The sequence below is a fragment of the Eptatretus burgeri genome, chromosome 15, assembly GCF_056783735.1.
Source record: "Eptatretus burgeri isolate ZD-2024b chromosome 15, Ebu_testis_v1, whole genome shotgun sequence".
In the NCBI taxonomy this organism is placed as follows: Eukaryota; Metazoa; Chordata; class Myxini; order Myxiniformes; family Myxinidae; genus Eptatretus; species Eptatretus burgeri.
In genome coordinates, this window is record NC_140975.1 from 49782676 (window position 1) to 49802133 (window position 19458).

Genomic DNA, 19458 nt, shown 5'->3' on the forward strand with positions numbered 1-19458 from the left:
ATAATTGAATTACCATATTATCAAATAACTATTCAAGTCTACTCTTTCATAATCAAATAGAGGACTGTCAATTAACAAAAAAAAATCTTTAACAAAAAAAGGATTAGCTAACAGGGAATGGTAGTTGGCACCAGGGAATGGAAATGGAAATGTTCGACGGAATGTTCGATGGCTAAGTGGGAAGGTTGGATACAGACATTTCTGCAGGCTTGCTTATTAACCTCCGCCATCGAAGATCGGAGGTTGCTGTTTTCACCCCTTTCTGTTTGTTTGTTTGTTTGTTTGTGAACAGTATTACCGAAAAACTCCTCGACGGATTTCGACGAAACTTGGTGTCGGGATTAGGTATGGTCCACGGATCATGCCATTAGATTTTGGACTTGGTCCAAAATCCAATATGGCTGCTATGGTGGCCATTTTGAAAAAATATTTGAATTTTTTTTTTTTGCATTTCTACATGTTTTAAGTGATTTTCAACCCCCCCCCCCCAAAAAAAAATTTTTTTAGAGAAAAAAAAATATTTTGCAACTTTTTTTTTTTCAACAAAATTTCGATTTTTTTTTTTTGCATTTATACAAGTTATAGGTGATTTCCAACAAAAAACGTGCCAAAATTATAATTGCGGTTGATTTTGGAACTTCAGGTGGATATACCCACGTAAAATCAATTTCTGTCTCAAGAAATCTCGTTATGACGAATGAATTGAGTATGTAAAAGTTAAAAGTAAAAGGGAAAGTTGCAAACTCTAACTCTGTGAGCACTGTTGACGTCAAATTGAATGAATAGGATATCAGGTTCACTTGAGTGACCTAGCAGTATTGGCGACGGAGGTTTTGCACTCTACCGAGTGCTCCCCCTCTAGTTAACCTCTGCCATCGAAGATGGACGGAGGTTACTGTTTTCACCCATGTCTGTTGGATTCGCTATATATGAAATATCCCTTATTGTCGGGTTTTGTGTGTGTGTGTGTGTGTGTGTGTGTGTGTGTGTGTGTGTGTGTGTGTGTGTGTGTGTGTGTGTGTGTGTGTGTGTGTGTGTGTGTGTGTGTGTGTGTGTGTGTGCCTGCAACGCGAGGCTCCACAGCACGAACCAGCAAACCGATTTCGATGAAACTTTGCCAACATGTGGAATATATACTGGGAATGTGCGCGTTTGAATTTCGTTGCCTAGCAACCACCCGTTGTTGTGCAGCGGCCGAAAAACTGCGTGCAGTATTTTCAATACTTGTCCTTCAGTTTTGAATGTAGAGAAACGAGACTTTGGAATTAAACACTTTGAGATATTTAGAAAATTTTACTCGAGCCGATTTTTGATTGAGGTTTTATTTTTCAAATGGTAGTCCTTCAAAAATTGGATGTCTATTTGCCGTCATTTAAGGTGTGGAACTACACCGTCGTTCCACCTTCGATCTCTCCTCGATCCAAATGTTATTGACCAAAGTGAAAAGGATCCAAAATAAATGGAATCACCGGCATTTCTGTCTTTGGATTGCTAATAATATGTTTATTTATTTACCGAAAACGATTCCACCATCCACACACCACCTTCAATTATTTATTTATTTACCGAAAACGATTCCACGACCCACACACCACCTTCAATTATCTATTTACTGAAAACGATTCCACGACCCACACACCACCTCCAATTATTTATTTATTTACCGAATACGATTCCCCACCCACACTCCACCTCCAATTATTTATTTATTTTCCGTAAACGATTCCACGATCCACACACCACCTCCAATTATTTATTTATTTACTGAAAACGATTCCACGACCCACACACCACCTCCAATTATTTATTTATTTACTGAAAATGATTCCACGACCCACACACCACCTCCAATTATTTATTATTTAAAGTGGGAGTGGCGTAGGAAAGTGGGCGTGGCTTATGAAAAATATTGTGTGGCTCAGGAGGTGTGGTCAAACAAGAGCATTGAGAAGTTTATCGGGTTTTCCGTGTGTGTGTGTGTGTGTGTGTGTGTGTGTGTGTGTGTGTGTGTGTGTGTGTGTGTGTGTGTGTGTGTGTGTGTGTGTGTGTGTGTGAGTGTGTGAGACGCAAGGCTCCACAGCACAAACCATCAAACTGATTATTTTTCAAATGGTAGTCCTTCAAAAATAGGGTGTCTATTGACCGTCATTTTTTTATGAGGAGTGCCAGTTGGCAAAATACGCAATAGGAAAAATCTTGCCAGGTAGAGGAACAATTGTATGTGAACCAATACGTCTTGGCAATGAATCTTCGTCGGTGGATCGGTCAAAATGAAAAGCATCGTATGCAGCGCTTGGATCCTAGCGAATCCCTCGTCGCCTACCGGCTTGTTTGCTTGTTTGTTTGCTTGTTTGTTTGTTTGTTTGTTTGTGAACAGTATTACGGAAAAACTCCTCAACGGATTTCGACGAAACTTGGTGGGGGGATTAGGTATGGTCCAAGGATCATTCCATTAGATTTTGGACTTGGTCCAAAGTCCAATATGGCCGCTATGGTGGCCATTTTGAAAAAAATATTTTAATTTTTGTTTTTGCATTTCTACATGTTTTAAGTGATTTCCAACCAAAAATAAATAAATTTGTTTGAGAAAAAAAAACTTTGAAAATTTTGCAACTTTTTTTCAAAAAAATTTTGATTTTATTTGAAAAATATTTTAATTTTTTTTTTGCATTTCTGCATGTTTTAAGTGATTTCCAACCCCCCCAAAAAATGTTAGAGAAAAAAAAACATTTTGCAACATTTTTTTCAAAAAAATTTCAATTTTATTTTTATGGCATTTCTACATGCGTGTCGATCTAGTTTAGTTTATTCAATCATGGTTCAGTAGAGTCTGATCCGTTTTGACCTACAATGAATAGGACATCAGGTTCACTTAAGTGATCCAGCACTATTGGTGGCGGAGGTTTTGCACTCTACCGAGTGCTCCCCCTCTAGTCTTCCACTGTCTTTGTTTCATTTTGAATTACTCACCTTTCCATTCCTCTCCTATTTTTTTTCTCCACAAGAGGTTCATGGAAGATCCACATTGAATGAATTGTGGAGTAGCAGGACAACAATGGAGCACAAGCAGCAAGGAAATGAACAAACAAGAAAGAGCGATACAGACACGCTGGTGTTGGCTTCACAATTAGGGTGGCTGGCTTAAGATCCGAGGGTTTTGAGTTCAAGCCCCTGTCGTGCCACTGAATTAACACCAGGCAGGATGACTCACCCTGCCATTCTTCACAGATCGGCGAAATGAGTACCAGCTTACTGGTAACAGTGGGCATTGCACCAATGGCACAACCGTGCCCCCAGGAAATAATGCAGCCACAGGCTGCATACGAATGCATAACAAATGAGGAAACACTGAAGCCAGAAAGTAAGAGGGTTGGGTTCAGAGGGGTTAACGGGGGATGACGTGAGGTGGTGGTGTCCTGCCTGATTGAAGCCTGGGAGGGAAGAGTGGGAAAGAATGGTCTCTGGAAGGTGGTTCCATAGATGGGAGAAGCGAGGAATGAAGGAGTTGAGGTTTGCAGTCAGCTCTGATTTTGTATGGTTAACCAAGAGGGGGTTAGTGGAAGAATGGAGGTAGTGGAGAGGGTTAGTGGACTGAGAGAGCAGAGGGGGCAACGTTGGAAAAGAGGAGGTGGAAAAACAGAGACTACCGACCTTCCTGCGATGTTAATTACGATTGTGTTATTTTTCTTCATTATTGTTTGAAGATGTGCTGTTTCCTTGGCTGCTAAGAGTGAAGCATCATAACCCCAGTGAGGCAGCACTTATTTTTCAGATCATAAAGTTTGCATCTCTCTCAGTATTCCTCCTTCATTGCTAATTATCTGTTTGTGTGTTCACCAACGTAACAACTCACTTACTCACAAACACTGATGTGTTCTACAAGGGAATATATACTATTTTGGGTGTGGCTGGAAAAATACATCCATGCACCGAGTCGACGTCAACATTAATTCACTTTTGAAAAATGATTTATATTGTTCTTGTGTGTTTGTGTAATGAATCCCCTTTATGGCAATTAAACCTTTGAATTGAACAATTGAATTAAACCTGATTATATTTTTCTGCTTCTTTGTTTGACAACTCATGTGCTGATTAATCAATGTATTTCCTGCTTTCTTTGATGCGTTCTAAGCACTGGCATTGTCTGCAGGAACAAGGCAAGGTGGTTGTGGTGTTCAACGTGGGTACAGAAGACATTTCTGTAAAAGAGGACAGCCTACCTGTCAATGATGGCAAGTACCATCTGGTGCGCTTCAACCGCAATGGTGGCAATGCCACGTTACAGATCGACGACCTACCGATCCGCGAGCGGTACCCACCAGGTAGGGTTTGAAAAACCCGAGGCTTCTGTCCATTTCAAACCTCTATCTTTGCTTTCCTCTCATCATTTCATGTCCACACTTGCATTCCTGTCTCTATAATCTTGTTTAACCTGCATGCTCTGCCAATTTCCTCCTCCTTGCTTCTTCTCTAATTTCCACACACTCATCCGCACCCTAATATTCTCTTCCTCTCAACCTGTTCACGTGACATATTTCAATTGTTATCTCTTTTTTTTTAACCTGGTCTTGATCGAGGATGCATGTCATTTGGCTTTCTCTCTGACTTGTACTCATGTGCAAGGTTTTTGTCTTTGTGAAACTCTATTATGTTTTGACGTTTCTTTTTAGGCTTTGGGGCAGACCTTGGTTTGCACATAGAATTTTTTCCTTTGTGCTCGGGCTTGTTCCGTGTCATTTAGTCTTTTTTGCTCTTTTCCAGGCCTCGGTTTCGGGATCAATCCTTTTTTGCTTTGTGCTTTATTCCAGACCTTGTTCTGGGATTCCGCCTTATTTTCTCTGTGCCAGGCCTTGTTGTGGGATTTAGCCTTTTTTTGCTTTGTGCCAAGATTTGGTTTGGCTTCAGCATTAATTACTTTGTGTCAGGCCTCACACAATAATCATACACAAGGAATCTTGACACAGGAGGAATCCATTTTTGTAATTATGCCTGCACTTTATCACTCCAACATTCATTCAATGTAAGGTTTGTCGACTTATTTAACTGCAGGTATTCTTTTTGTCTTGCCAAAACGAAGTTTTTGCAAGATATGTTTGTTAGTTTTTTTTTTTTGTCTGTTCACGCCCACTTCAGCTTGTATGTTTTTTTTTTATTTTTTTTTGTCTGTAATCACGTATAAAAAATTCTGCAGAGCACAGTTATCATTAGAAATTTTTGTAACTTCGCATATCAGAGGCCTATAGAGGTCCCTTTCAGCGCATAAAATTTTCAAGGTCAAAGGTCAAGGTCACTTTGTCGCAAATCAGGGGAGTTGACGAAACCCTTATTTTTTGAGTAATTTTGATCGGATCGTCTTCAAACTTCATGGGAATATAGTTCATGGTCTGGCGCTCAGCTGATTAATTTTTGATGGCGATTGGCCTTGACCTTCATGGTTAGCACCTGAGGTCAAACATTTGACCCCAAGGTCAAATTTTCAAGTATTAGGAACCATATCGTGTAGTACCTCAAATTGAACACCTCAATGAGTGCTTTCTAGATATGTCAAGCTTGAGACATTATGACATCATTTGGTGACGTTATGAGGCAAACACATTTTTTTTTCATGGTTACTCTGCAGAACGATTCTCATCGGAATCTCTCGTAGGCAGATATTCCTCAAGGAGTCGCTCCTGGTGGATAGCAGCTCTGTTCACCTCAGTGTGACCTTAAAGAAGTCACACGTGGTCACCTTTTGGCAAGATACGGGTCAGGGTGACATTGGTTTTATTTGTTTGTTTGTTTGTGAACAGTATTACGGAAGAACTCCTCGACGGATTTCGACGAACCTTGGTGGGGGGCGGGGGGGTTAGGTATGGTCCAAGGATCATGCCATTACATTTTGTACTTGGTCCCCCCCCCAAAAAAAAAAATTAGAGAAAATTTTTTTGTTTTTTGCAATTTTACATGTTTTAAGTGATTTCCAACCCCCCCCCAAAAAAAAAAAATTGTTATAGAGAATAAAAAAAAAAATTTCAACTTTTTTTTCAACATGTCGATTTCTTTTTTTTGCATTTCTACATGTTTTAAGTGATTTCCAACCCCCCCCCCCCCAAAAAAAAGTTGGAGAAAAGAACTATAACTCTGTCAGCACTGTTGACATATTTAATGAATAAGATATAAGGTTCACTTGAGTGACCCAGCAGTATTGGCGGCGGAGGTTTTGCACTCTCCCGAGTGCTCCCCCTCTAGTTACCCTTGCCGAAGAAGAGGGTATTGTGTTTGCGTCCGTTTGTCTGTCTGTTTGTTTGGTGGCCGCAGAGAACAGTGTTTTTTTACTACACAACCGCTTGTCAGATTGAGACAAATTTTTCACCAGCGGAGTGACTACTCATGACTGCAGAATGTTTTGCTGATAATTTTGACATCATAGGTCACATGGTGTGGTCGCCATGTTGGAAAAACAGAAAAAAATTGGACCTCTGTATCTGTGAAACTGCACCAAGGAAAAAATTTAAACCTGGCACTTGGCAAGTACACCTCATGCCAAATGAGTTTGAATTTTTATATGACATCATACGTGCTTTCGTTATGATATGATAATTGCATATTTAGAACACTACATCTGATCAGTATGAAAAAATTTTGAGGGTCATCTCAGGATAAAATGGTCCACAGAAAACATTTTTATGACATCATTGGTCATGTGATTCAGCAGCCATATTGTTTTCAAAAAAAAACCTTCAAAAATCTACTTCTCTGAAGTGGCTGAACAGATCAGGGTGAAACTTTACATGCATGACCAGCTATCCATTAGGAACAAAAAGTTCACACATAAAGTATAATGTCATCGGTCACATGGTTTAGCAGCCATATTGGATTTAACCTGAAACCTGTGGTATAAAAAAATCTTCTTCTCCAGAACGGCTGGGCAGATCGAGGGAAAACTTCACACAAATGTTCCACAAGCCATGGGTGTTCAAGTTTGTAAAGGAATAATAATTGATAGCTCACATGGTTTGGCAGCCATATTGTATTGAAGAAAAATATTAAATAATGTTTTCTCTGGAAACGCTTAATCAATCGATGGAAAACTTCACATTTATAATTTAGTGGTGATGGGGGAATACAAGTTTCAAATTTCAACCTGATCAGATGCATGGTCTGGCAGCCAGAATTATTTAATTTTTTTGATATGGATTCTTTTATGTTGTTTTTATATTTTTATTAATTTATTTATTTTTTTAATAAGGTTCATTTGGCTGTGCCTGGATGTGTTTGAGGGTAGAGGAGTAGCAGCTGAAATGTGAATCCTATCCAGGTTCCTCCTGATTACTTCATCTTTGCTTTTAGCTTGCTTGGGCCCCTTCTGATTACTCCAATGCAGGACTGTACCTATTTGGTCTTCCATTTCATGTGAAATAAATTTATTTTAAAACCATTCTGAATTCAATTTAATAATAATAATAAAAACGTTGTGGGTCTGGATCAGGTGTCCAATCAAAGTGGGATGTCTTGATACTCGGTCATCACTGCCAGCAGTTATATTGTGGCAGTTCTAATCTTGTCTCTTATTAATTACTTAACACACCAGTACACAGACACCACACAAAACAAGTTCTGGCGAGGGTCTGCAATCTCTGATTTCTCTTTTTCTTGTTTTTAATGTGTGATGGGGGATGTATGAATCTTATGGTTATATAGGGTGAAAACTGATCTTGCACTAACAGTTTATTCAACTTTTTATGAGACTGTCCGATGGACATCACAATCACAACACACATGTACAATCACCCATCCATACCTAAAGCTATCTGCCAGTCCAGCCATTATCCACATACCCCTCTACATTCAATACTTATAGGTAATCTATCTAATTCCAGTTTAAACCTATCTCCTGTGTCTGCGGCCATTACTTTGCCAGGGAGACCATTCATGCATTAACCACTTTGAGTGAAAGGCCCATGCCTTAGGACCATCTCCTCTCCTCTTTTTATTCTCAGGCTGTGGCCGCTGCTCCTGTCACTGTCGATTCTGCTGAAAAAAAAAACAATTCTGGACGTTTGTCTCTATCCTCCAATTATCTCAAACATCTCTATCAGATTCCCTCCTGATTGTGTTGTTGTTCAATTTAGTTGTTTTGGCTTTGTGCAAAGCCTTGTTATGTAATTATCCTTCTTTGCTTTGTGCCAGGCCTTAGTTGTTTTTTTTCTTCTTCATAATTCAGACTTTTTAGTTTCGTGCCATGCTTTGTTTTGGGATGTATAATTTTTGTCTCTGTTCCAGGCCTTGTCCTGGTACAAAATAATTAGAAAAGACCTCTTATGGCTGTGAGAGGTGATTACACCCAAATTTTGCATCAGCTTTCAAAACACGGCCTTTTGCAAAAAGCACAGTTTGTACTGTGGGCCCGGACACTCAGTGACAGGACCATCAGTCTAATTACTTATAAGTTGAAGTCATTCCTATAAGTCATTGTCTGGTCGAGCTCATTTCTCACAGAACCATTCAAAAAGAGTTCCATAAAGTGAATGTGAATGTCTCATAATAGCTCACTCAACCGAATGCCTATCTTTCCTTTACGCTCATTTGTTGCTGTGGCAACTTTGGTGGCGATTGATGAGCAATCTCCGTGACTGGTTGCTGTTGTAAATGTAATGAAGTTTAATTACCAAATGCACTTTATTACCGAAGGTATTTAAACAGTGAAGGAAATATACAGGGTCATTTTATGACAACGATTTATTCCATTTTAAAAGGGTTTTGATCTACTTTGCCAACAAGCAGGTTGAATCGTGTCCCGAACGCTTTGTAAAAATAGTTGACCGATATCAGGCATAATGTTTGGTCATCGCTACTTCGGAGTACGTGTACATTCCCTGGTGGATTCCATTCGTTCTAATAACTGGTCATCAGGCAACATTCAACGTTATCCAAGAGTGGTTTGATTGCGTTTAGATCCATTTTGGGTGCAGCAGATTTTCAACATCGTTGTCAATGCTCAGTGGTGTAATGGTTAGAGTGTCCGCACTGAGTCTGCAAGGTCAGCAATTCAAACCCTGGCCCGAGTCATAGCAAAGATTTTAAAATGGTGCATGCTGCTTCGTTGCTTGTTGCTCAGCATTTCGAAGGATAGACCATTGACAAACAACAATAGACTGGCGTCATTGGAGAGGAGAAAATTCCTTGATGAGCATGGTGAAAAATACGGCGTGATTGTCATGACATTACTAGTACCCAGAGTGCACTGGGAAGTAACGGCTATTTCCCCAGCTCAGTGGCTGTGTTCATCTCTTCGAACAGTCCCGTGTTATGTCTCATGTATTCGCCGATTTGTCCATTGGTGTGAGATGTGTGTATGTGGCAGCTCATCTACAAGCCTTATGTCCTGTTAAAAAAAAAAGATTGAGACAGTGGCGGTGAGGTGTTTTTAATATTGTCTCAGTATTTGTCCCACTGTCGCGACGTGTGGTGAGGTGAGCACAGCGAGCTGATCTACGTATGCGTATGTGTGTATATATGTATATATATATATGTATATATATATATATATATATATATATATATATATATATATATATATATATATATATATATATATGCAGTGTCAGAAACTTGTCTTCTGATTGTGTTGTGGCTTTGGGTCTGCCAGACCTCTTCCTGTCAGTTTCCTCCAGTTTCCAAGTGCCTTTTGATGGTGTAGGAAACGGTACTCACTGACACCTTGGCTTACTTTGCAATTTCTCCAAAGGAAAGACCGACACTTTTAAGGGTTATTATGGTCTGTCTGTGTTCCTTTGTTACTTGTTTTTTTTCGCCATTATGATAGTAATATACTACTTCCTGCAGTGCAATATTGTCCAAATAATGCTTCAGAGGGTGTAGCAACACAGTCTGTTCCAACCCTGCTTTTATACAGACACAGGGTTTGTAACTAGTCAACAAAAGTTGGGACACCTGTTGGAATTGTTTGCATCAACTTTCAGGGCTTAATTTACTTCCATTGCTGCAGAACAGCTGCAGTTGCTTTCCCATTACTTGTTCCCTGAAAAGGGCCTTTTTTAACAACTCTGAAATTTACATTATTTTGCAGTTGTTGGTAACCTAAACTTTGTTTTTTATCCCCCGCCGCGTGGCAGAAGGGGGACATTGTTGTCACCCAGGTCGTCCGGCTGTCCGTCCATCCGGGCGTAAACATTTATAGCTGTGAGTGCGATAACACATAAACTGTTCGCCATATCGATTTGAAATTTTGGTCACACATGTACCACCTGAAAAGGAAGAAACTTATTGATTTTGGGCGTGGCTGGATCCAAGATGGCCGACTGGGGCGGCCATCTTCAAAAAAATGTTTTTTCGCCATATCGATTTGAAATTCGGGTCACACATGAACCACCTGAAAAGGAAGAACCCTATTGATTTTGGGCGTGGCCGGATCCAAGATGGCCGACTGGGGCGGCCATCTTGAAAAAAATGTTTTTTGTAATAAATGGAAAACCGCTTATCTGATTTCAATTATTTTTGGTTACTACGTTCCTCACCCCTGGGGAACTTTTTCGAGATGATGACTAAATGGTGTCTTGTTTCCAATTCACCTCCCTCATTATCTGGAATCTTCTTCTTCTTCTTTCGGCTGCTCCCATTAGGGGTCGCCACAGCGGATCATCCGTATGATCTGCATAGTGATTTGGCACATGTTTTACACCGGATGCCCTTCCTGACGCAACCCTGGTCGCCTCTTACGACACAGGGATATGGTACACCTATTTTAACCGGGGTATACACCGGCCCAGTGCACTGGTACTCATTTCGCCGACCTCGGAAGGATGACAGGCTGAGTCAACCTCCTGGTGTATTAATTCAGTGGCCGAACGGGGCTTGAACTCAGGACCTTTTGGATCCCAAGCCACTGCCCTAACCACTGCGCCAACACCAGGCTTGTCCCTCATTATCTGGAATATGTATGAACTTTTTCATTCAATGGCGGGAGATTCCCCATCTCTGATTGTATATTCTTAGCCTCTGGCAGTTTACCGCTTAGCTTTGTACCATTTCAGGTTATTCACTGGATTTGAACTGCTTAAATTTCAGTAAAAACTGAAAAATGGAGGTGTTCTAAAACTTTTGACTGGTAGTGTACACATGGGAGAGGTTGGAGCAACATGGAAGTTTGGTACGATTTCACAAAAGTTTGAGGGAGTAGTTAAGTGACAACACAGGACGGGACAGACACTGCATATATATGCTTAAATTTCAGTAAAAATTGGAAAAATGGGAGTGTTCTAAAACTTGTGACCGGTATGTATCTCCTCAGGGTATGTGGTTGGAAACATTGAGAAAAAAACAAAATATTTGAAATTTTTGGAAAAAAAAATTTTTTCACTTAAAGCTTCAATCTAAATTGCTTAGAAAAATGTAATTAATCACGAATATTACAAATTAATTTGCAAACTAAATGATTAAATTAAACTGATTGGTTTAAATCATGAAATACAGAAATTTGTGTACTTATCCTCAATTAAAACAAGCCTGTCTCTATGCCAATATGTGGTGAGGTGTTTTGAATTGCACAGCGGAAGTTGTTTTGAATGATGTGGAGGTAAGGTGTTCTTAATAACGTTGTGCTGAAGTATTTTCAATAATATGGTGGTTACGTCACAGTGAGGTGTTTTTAATAATGTGGTGATGAGATGTTTTAAATAATTTGGTGGTGAGGTGTTTTTAATAACGTGGTGATGAGATGTTTTAAATAATGTGGTGGTGAGGTGTTTTTAATAACGTGGTGGTGAGGTGTTTTTAATAACGTGGTGGTGAGGTGTTTTAATAACGTGGTGGTGAGGTGTTTTTAATAACATGGTGATGAGATGTTTTAAATAACGTGGTGGTGAGGTGTTTTTAATAACGTGGTGGTGAGGTGTTTTTAATAACGTGGTGCGAAGGTGCTTTTAATAATGTGGTGGGGAGGTGTTTTTAATAACGTGGTAGGGAGGTGTTGTGAATTATGTGGTGGTTATGTCTCAGTTAGGTGTTTTTAATAATGTGGTGGTGAGGTGTTTTATTAATGTGGTGGTGTGGTGTTTTTATTAACGTGGTGGTGAGGTGTTCTAATAACGTGGTGGTGTGGTGTTTTTTTATAATGTGGTGGTGAAGTGTTTTTAATAATGTAGTAGGGAGGTGTTTTCAATTATGTGGTGGTTATGTCACAGTGTGATGTTTTAATACGTGGTGGTGAGGTGTTTTTAATACGTGGTGGTGAGGTGCTTTTAATAATGTGGTGGTCAGGTGTTTTTAATAACGTGGTGGTGAGGTGTTTTTAATAACGTGGTTGTGAGGTGTTTTAATAACGTGGTGGTGTTGTGTTTTTTTATAATGTGGTGGTGAAGTGTTTTTAATAATGTAGTAGGGAGGTGTTTTCAATTATGTGGTGGTTATGTCACAGTGTGATGTTTTAATATGTGGTGGTGAGGTGTTTTTAATAATGTGGTGGTGAGGTGTTTTTAATAATGTGGTGGTGAGGTGTTTTTAATATGTGGTGGTGAGGTGCTTTTAATAATGTGGTGGTGAGGTGTTTTTAATCACGTGGTTGTGAGGTGTTTTTAATAACGTGGTTGTGAGGTGTTTTTAATACGTGGGGGTGAGGTGTTTTTTAATAACGTGGTGAGGTGTTTTTATTGACGTGGTGGGGTGGTGTTTTTAATAATGTGGTGGGGAGGTGTTTTTAATAATGTGGTGGGGAGGTGTTTTTAATAATGTGGTGGGGAGGTGAATTTAATAATGTGGTGGGGAGGTGTTTTTAATAATGTGGTGGGGAGGTGTTTTTAATAACGTGGTGGGGAGGTGTTTTTAATAATGTGGTGGTGAGTTGTTTTGAATTATTTGGTGGTTTCGTCGCAGTGAGGTGATTTTAATAACGTGGTGGTGAAGTGTTTTTAATAACGTCGCAGTGAGGTGTTTTAATAACGTGGTGGGGAGTTGTTTTTAATAACGTGGTAGTGAGGTGTTTTAATAACGTGGTGGTGAGGTGTTTTTAATAACGTGGCGGTGAGTTGTTTTGAATTATTTGCTGGTTTCGTCGCAGTGAGGTGATTTTAATAACGTGGTGGTGAAGTGTTTTTAATAACGTCGCAGTGAGGTGTTTTTAATAACGTGGTGGTGAGGTGTTTTTAATAACGTGGTGGTGAGGTGTTTTTAATAACGTGGTGGTGAGGTGTTTTTAATAACGTGACGGTGAGGTGTTTTTAATAATGTGGTGGTGAGGTGTTTTTAATAACGTGGCTGTGAGGTGTTTTTAATAACGTGGTGGGGAGGTGTTTTTAATAACGTGGTGGTGAGGTGTTTTTAATAACGTGGCGGTGAGTTGTTTTTAATAATGTGGTGGTGAGGTGTTTTTAATAACGTGGTGGGGAGTTGTTTTGAATTATTTGCTGGTTTCGTCGCAGTGAGGTGATTTTAATAACGTGGTGGTGAAGTGTTTTTAATAACGTCGCAGTGAGGTGTTTTTAATAACGTGGTGGTGAGGTGTTTTTAATAACGTGGTGGTGAGGTGTTTTTAATAACGTGGTGGTGAGGTGTTTTTAATAACGTGGTGGTGAGGTGTTTTTAATAACGTGGTGGTGAGGTGTTTTTAATAACGTGGCTGTGAGGTGTTTTTAATAGCGTGGTGGTGAGGTGTTTTTAATAACGTGGTGGTGAGGTGTTTTTAATAATGTGGTGGTGAGGTGTTTTTAATAACGTGGCTGTGAGGTGTTTTTAATAACGTGGTGGGGAGGTGTTTTTAATAACGTGGTGGTGAGGTGTTTTTAATAACGTGGCGGTGAGTTGTTTTTAATAATGTGGTGGTGAGGTGTTTTTAATAACGTGGTGGGGAGTTGTTTTGAATTATTTGCTGGTTTCGTCGCAGTGAGGTGATTTTAATAACGTGGTGGTGAAGTGTTTTTAATAACGTCGCAGTGAGGTGTTTTTAATAACGTGGTGGTGAGGTGTTTTTAATAACGTGGTGGTGAGGTGTTTTTAATAACGTGGTGGTGAGGTGTTTTTAATAACGTGGTGGTGAGGTGTTTTTAATAACGTGGTGGTGAGGTGTTTTTAATAACGTGGCTGTGAGGTGTTTTTAATAGCGTGGTGGTGAGGTGTTTTTAATAATGTGGTGGTGAGGTGTTTTTAATAACGTGGTGGTGAGGTGTTTTTAATAACGTGGCTGTGAGGTGTTTTTAATAGCGTGGTGGTGAGGTGTTTTTAATAACGTGGTGGTGAGGTGTTTTTAATAACGTGGTGGTGAGGTGTTTTTAATAACGTGGTGGTGAGGTGTTTTTAATAACGTGGTGGTGAGGTGTTTTTAATAACGTGGTGGTGAGGTGTTTTTAATAACGTGGCTGTGAGGTGTTTTTAATAACGTGGCTGTGAGGTGTTTTTAATAACGTGGTGGGGAGGCGTTTTGAATTACTTGGTGGTTACGTGGCAGTGAGGTGATTTTAATAACGTGGTGGTGAGGTTTCAGGTAATAGAACGGAGACCTTCCCGGTCTCAAAGTGTGTGTGTCTGTGTCTGTGTCTGTGTGTCTGTGTGTGTACATACCCGTGCACATTTATTTGTCTTTGCTTTCCTGGTTGTTTGAAGTTATTGAATTTGAAAACCTTTGAGTTTTGTTTTTCTTCAGGGTCATTTGTATGTGTGGATTGATCCAAAATGATAGAAACTGTTTTGCTAAGATTGTGTTCAGCTGATAATCCAGTTCGTTCGAGTTGCTCATAATATCATCTCATTGTATGTGCATATGAAAAATCAGAATTAGGCTCTCCCAGTTTCCAAAGCGTCCTTGTTGTTTTCTTTCGGGGAGTACGTTTTCAAGGACCAAGTTGCAATGCTTTCAGGTTTTAGCTTTGGAACATTTTCAGGTGTTTCTGTGTCATATCTTTTCTCCAGGAGCTCTTTCCAGAATGTTCACTGAACCCTCCTACTATCACTCGTTTGTTGTGATATTACCTGCTATCTCTTTCAATTTCTCCACCAGTTTGTTCCTTATCATTCCATATGCTCCAGCATAATGTTGATTTCTTTCAGTTGACAGCTTTTCTTTGTTTTATCTTTTGGTCCTGGCACTTGATACGACCTTTTATTTTGATTCACATCTGACCTCAGCCATTAGAAATCAATGCTTCAACAAAAAATGCAATGTATATACTACATCTGGTCACTCACTCCCTTGCTGTCATCAGTGTCCTTCGATCATCTTCGTAATGCCACAAAATCAGGTTCATTTTTCAACGAGTTATCTGTCTTTTGTATATTTTGGATGTGTTCATTTGGCACTAGGAAACAGCAGCTTTTATACATTGTGACTTATCAACTCACTGAAAGATAAGAACGCAGTGTCAGATGGCGAGTCATTCACGTTCTGCTTTATCAATGTGAAATTCCGGCCTTTCTCAATAACAACGTCATCAAACATAATTAGAGAAGTTTCAGCTGTGAAGCATACTGAGTCTAACGGAAGGCATTTGCTGTGAGAGACAAAGTGAAAAGCTTGTTTCACCCTGCCTGATGTCCATCTCTCACTCACGTCAAAAGCTTGTTCATGTATGTTTGCTGCCAAAAATGGATGGACTTTGATGCCAACTCAATGGCCATTTCTCTCAAGTTGTTCACCTGAATAGATCTATATTATTTGAGACTGAGCCACTAAGACATGACTCATGGAAAAGTTAACCAATTTAAATTGCCGTTTTCGGTGACATTGGTCGTAACCATTTTATTTCAGGACTAGCCAAACATAGTAAGTGTAAAAATTAATTTTTGGGGATTGTTCAGTCAAAAAGGTTAAACTTGTTGAAAGTAAATATATGCAGAACAGGAAGGGCAATTGGTGGAGCACATACCTCTGCCAAGTAATGCTTGAGCCACGAGAACATATCAGGCCCAATATATTTTTGAAATATCATGCTATACAGAACGATATCGTTTTTGGCCCTATCTCTCAATGGTGAAGAATCACTTTTAAAATTCTAGTAGCCTGATCCGGATGCGGATATTCACCAAAATCTAAACAGTTCGTCCTTGTGACAGACCAAATGTGTCCACCAAATTTCACCCAAATCCACACACAACCTTTGGAGATATCCTGCACACAAACAGACAAACAAACAAGTAGAAGAAGTCGTGCATAGCACGATACTTGCAAAATCCATAAAACAAATTTGACCTAAAAAATAATTGGTGGTTGAATTACATGACCAAATCTGCAACTCCTCTTCAAATTTCAAATCAATCGGATGAAAATTGAGGATTTTAGAAATTCGACCTATTTTGTCCTTTTGGTCTAAGGTGACCTCAAAAATAATTGGCTGGTTGAATTCAGTGACATGAAATATAAATCCTCTTTCAATTTCAAGTCAATCGGATGAAAATTGAGGATTTTAGAAATACCGCTTCAGTTGTTGACCTTGGGCCTCTGTTGACCTTTTGACCTCAAAAACAATGGGCTTCATCCTTATGAGAAACTCTACCATGTGGTGAAGTTTCGTGAAGATCGGTTTAAAATTGTGACCATGAGGCGATAAACAAACACACAGACAGAATATCAAAATCGACGAACCAATATACTTGAAAAATCTTCGATTTTGCAAGTAACAAACAAACAGACTGAAGGGTGAAAACATAACCTCCTTCACCTTTGATGGCGGAGGTAAAAATTACCATGCCAGGTGGGATCAATTGATTGAGTCTCCTCGATTGTAATTGTTGATCATTGGTTCGAATACTGACACTGATGGGATCATTATGGCAAACCACCCATTGTTGTTTTTCCTGCCATTTTAGGACACTATATAATTGACATTCTTCATCCGCATTCATGAAGCATTCAGCAGGCATCCCACATCAATTGTCTGGTAGAAATTTTCAGTTAAATTAATGAAGCAAAATAAGTGTCGAATCCCAGACCCTGATATAATATAGCAGGCTACAAACTTGTTGTTCACTAATATATTGGATGGTTGGGAGCATGGGGAGTTTTGCATAAACAAGACCCCAATATTGGTTCATGAACAAATCTAAAATCGAAGTGTCGTGTTATGAGGGCAAAATGACAACAGCACAAGCACCGGTATTCCCAAGGCTTTCGAACGTGAGAGAGATAGATATAGATATAGATATAGATATAGATATAGATATAGATATATAGTGAGATAGTTGTGAAAGCCTCAGCGAGCCCAATTACCCATTACTGCAACTGATGCGTGCAAAGCCAGCTCTCACGTACATCTTTTTGCAAACAATTATTTGCTCTGTCTCTTTGATTTTTGCACTTTCTGCTGGTGCATTCACTCAATATGCCTGATATTGGCTTAATAGTTCGGGTGGCAGGCTTGGAATTCTAGGGTCCTTCGTTCAAATCCTGCTTGGCTGTTGAATTAATACCAGGTGGGGTTGACAGCCTCGCCTGACAGCTTGTAATCCAGGTGAGGTTGATAGACTGTCATCCTTCGAAGGTTGGCAAAGTTGGCAAAGTGAGTACCTTGTACTGGTGGACCACAAGAAAGTTTCATATATATATGTATATGTATATATATATATATATATATATATATATATATATATATATATATATATATATATATATATATATATATATAGAGGTCTGTCTGTCTGTCTGTCTGTCTGTGTGTTTGGTTGTTTGTCTGCCTTTGAGCAGGATATTTCAACAAGTTATGGACTGATTTGGACGAAATTTGGGGAACAGATTTGGTGTGTGATGAAGACGAATTGACTCATTTTTTGTGAAGATCCGGTACCGGACACGAGAATTTTAAAGTGATTCTTCACCATTGAGATACGTCCAAAAACAAAATATAGCACTATCTCAGAAAGTTAGATGGATTTGAACGAAACTTGATGGACAGGTTGGGTGTACAACCTGGATTTGATTCGATTTTGATGATGATCCGCATCTGGATCCGAATACGAGAATTATTTATTTTTTTAACTGATCCTTCACCATTGAGCGATGGGGCCAAAAACGATGTATAGCATTATATTTCCAAAGGTTATGGACGGATTTGGACGAAACCTCGTGGACAGGTTGGGTGTGCGACATGGATGAATCGATTCGATTTGGGTTCAGGTACAGATGCAGATCCGGCCTATCAGTGGGAAACAAAACATAACCTGCTCAGCCTGGTGGAGGTATGCACTCCGAGTACCGTTCTGTTTTCACTATGATTTATTGAACCTAATATCTTAATATCTCATATTTAAGGATTACACAAGGATCACTTTGTAGGTACCATCACTTTTGGCAAATCTTAAAATACCGTTCCTTAATTATATATTATAAGTTGTGTCCAATGTGTATTTTGAAATAATTTGATTGTACTCCTCGTTGTTTTCCTTTTCAGAAAGACATTCATAATGCTGAATTTTCCATTGTAACATATATCAACCTATTTCAGTTTTCTATGAATGATCAACTCATGGAAATGCTTTTTTATTAACGAAATGCTATAAACAATGGTTTTTGTACCACATGGATGACATATGTTACTGCAAAAAGTGATCCACTCAGGTTTCATTGTTATACACAATTGCATGGTGATGATGATGTCACTGATTATACTTTGTCAAATGGAATACTGTTAAAAATTACAAATTACTTTGAAGCATTTATCTTTGCAAAAGCTACATCTGGAAAGTTCTGTTTGGATAAAACGTTTTTTTGCTTTTTGTGTTTTTTTTTTTTTTTAATACATGACCATTAGGCTTGTGTAAGAGCTCAGACACAGAACAGGTCAGAACACAACACAACAAAGGGAGCAGCAGAAGAACGGGGAAATAACAATAGCTGGGCAGAAAAGGAAAGTTAGACGGAGACAGACAAACAAGGGATGCAGGTAAGGATTATGATTCGGGAAGAACGCAAGGAGTGGACAAGATGGATACAGAAGCAAAATTTTTGGTGGGAAGAGGGGGGGGATTATTGTCTGTAGAAAAGATCATCACTTTGGATGAGAGATGACCTGAGATGGTGATGAACAGCTGTCTTTAAGACTGGGAAAAAAGAATGAGATCAAAGAGTGTGTGGAAGGTGGTTTCACAGGCGATTATAGAGTAGAAATTAAATGAGTGGAGGTGAGCAGTGCTTCTGGATTTCGGAAGTTTCATGAGGAGGGGGTTGCTTGCAGACCACATACATGGGGGGCGGAGGGGGCAGAGGGTGCAATACCAGAAATGAGGCCGAAGAAGACAGAGAGACCACCGACCTGCAGGCAATGACAAAGTGATAGGCCCATAGACTCAGCTTCATCGTGAGAAACTCCAATGATTTGGAAATACATGGTTTCCATGGCGTCAAACTGAGCAAGATGTGAGGCAGCGGAGTCAGCCCAGAGGGGAGAACAGTGTCACATCAAGCTGCGGATTAAAGCCTTGTACGTGAATTGGAGCCTCTGATGTGCCAAGGAAGGACTTTGCATGACAGAAGATGTC

The 19458-nt window shown here is 39.5% G+C and overlaps 1 protein-coding gene across 20 annotated transcripts in view; it reads left to right on the forward strand.

Moving 5' to 3' along the window:
* LOC147012133 (neurexin-1-like) overlaps positions 1–19458 on the forward strand; it is a 1392023-nt gene that overhangs the window by 1149243 nt on the left and 223322 nt on the right. For all 20 annotated transcript variants that reach the window (XR_015052060.1, XR_015052059.1, XM_085858522.1 and 17 more), the window contains one exon: positions 4151–4322. Coding sequence is in view for 18 of the 20 variants with exons in the window: in XM_085858522.1 (XP_085714648.1) it covers positions 4151–4322 (172 nt within the window). In the remaining 2 variants the exon portion in view is untranslated. The remainder of the gene's footprint in view (positions 1–4150; positions 4323–19458) is intronic.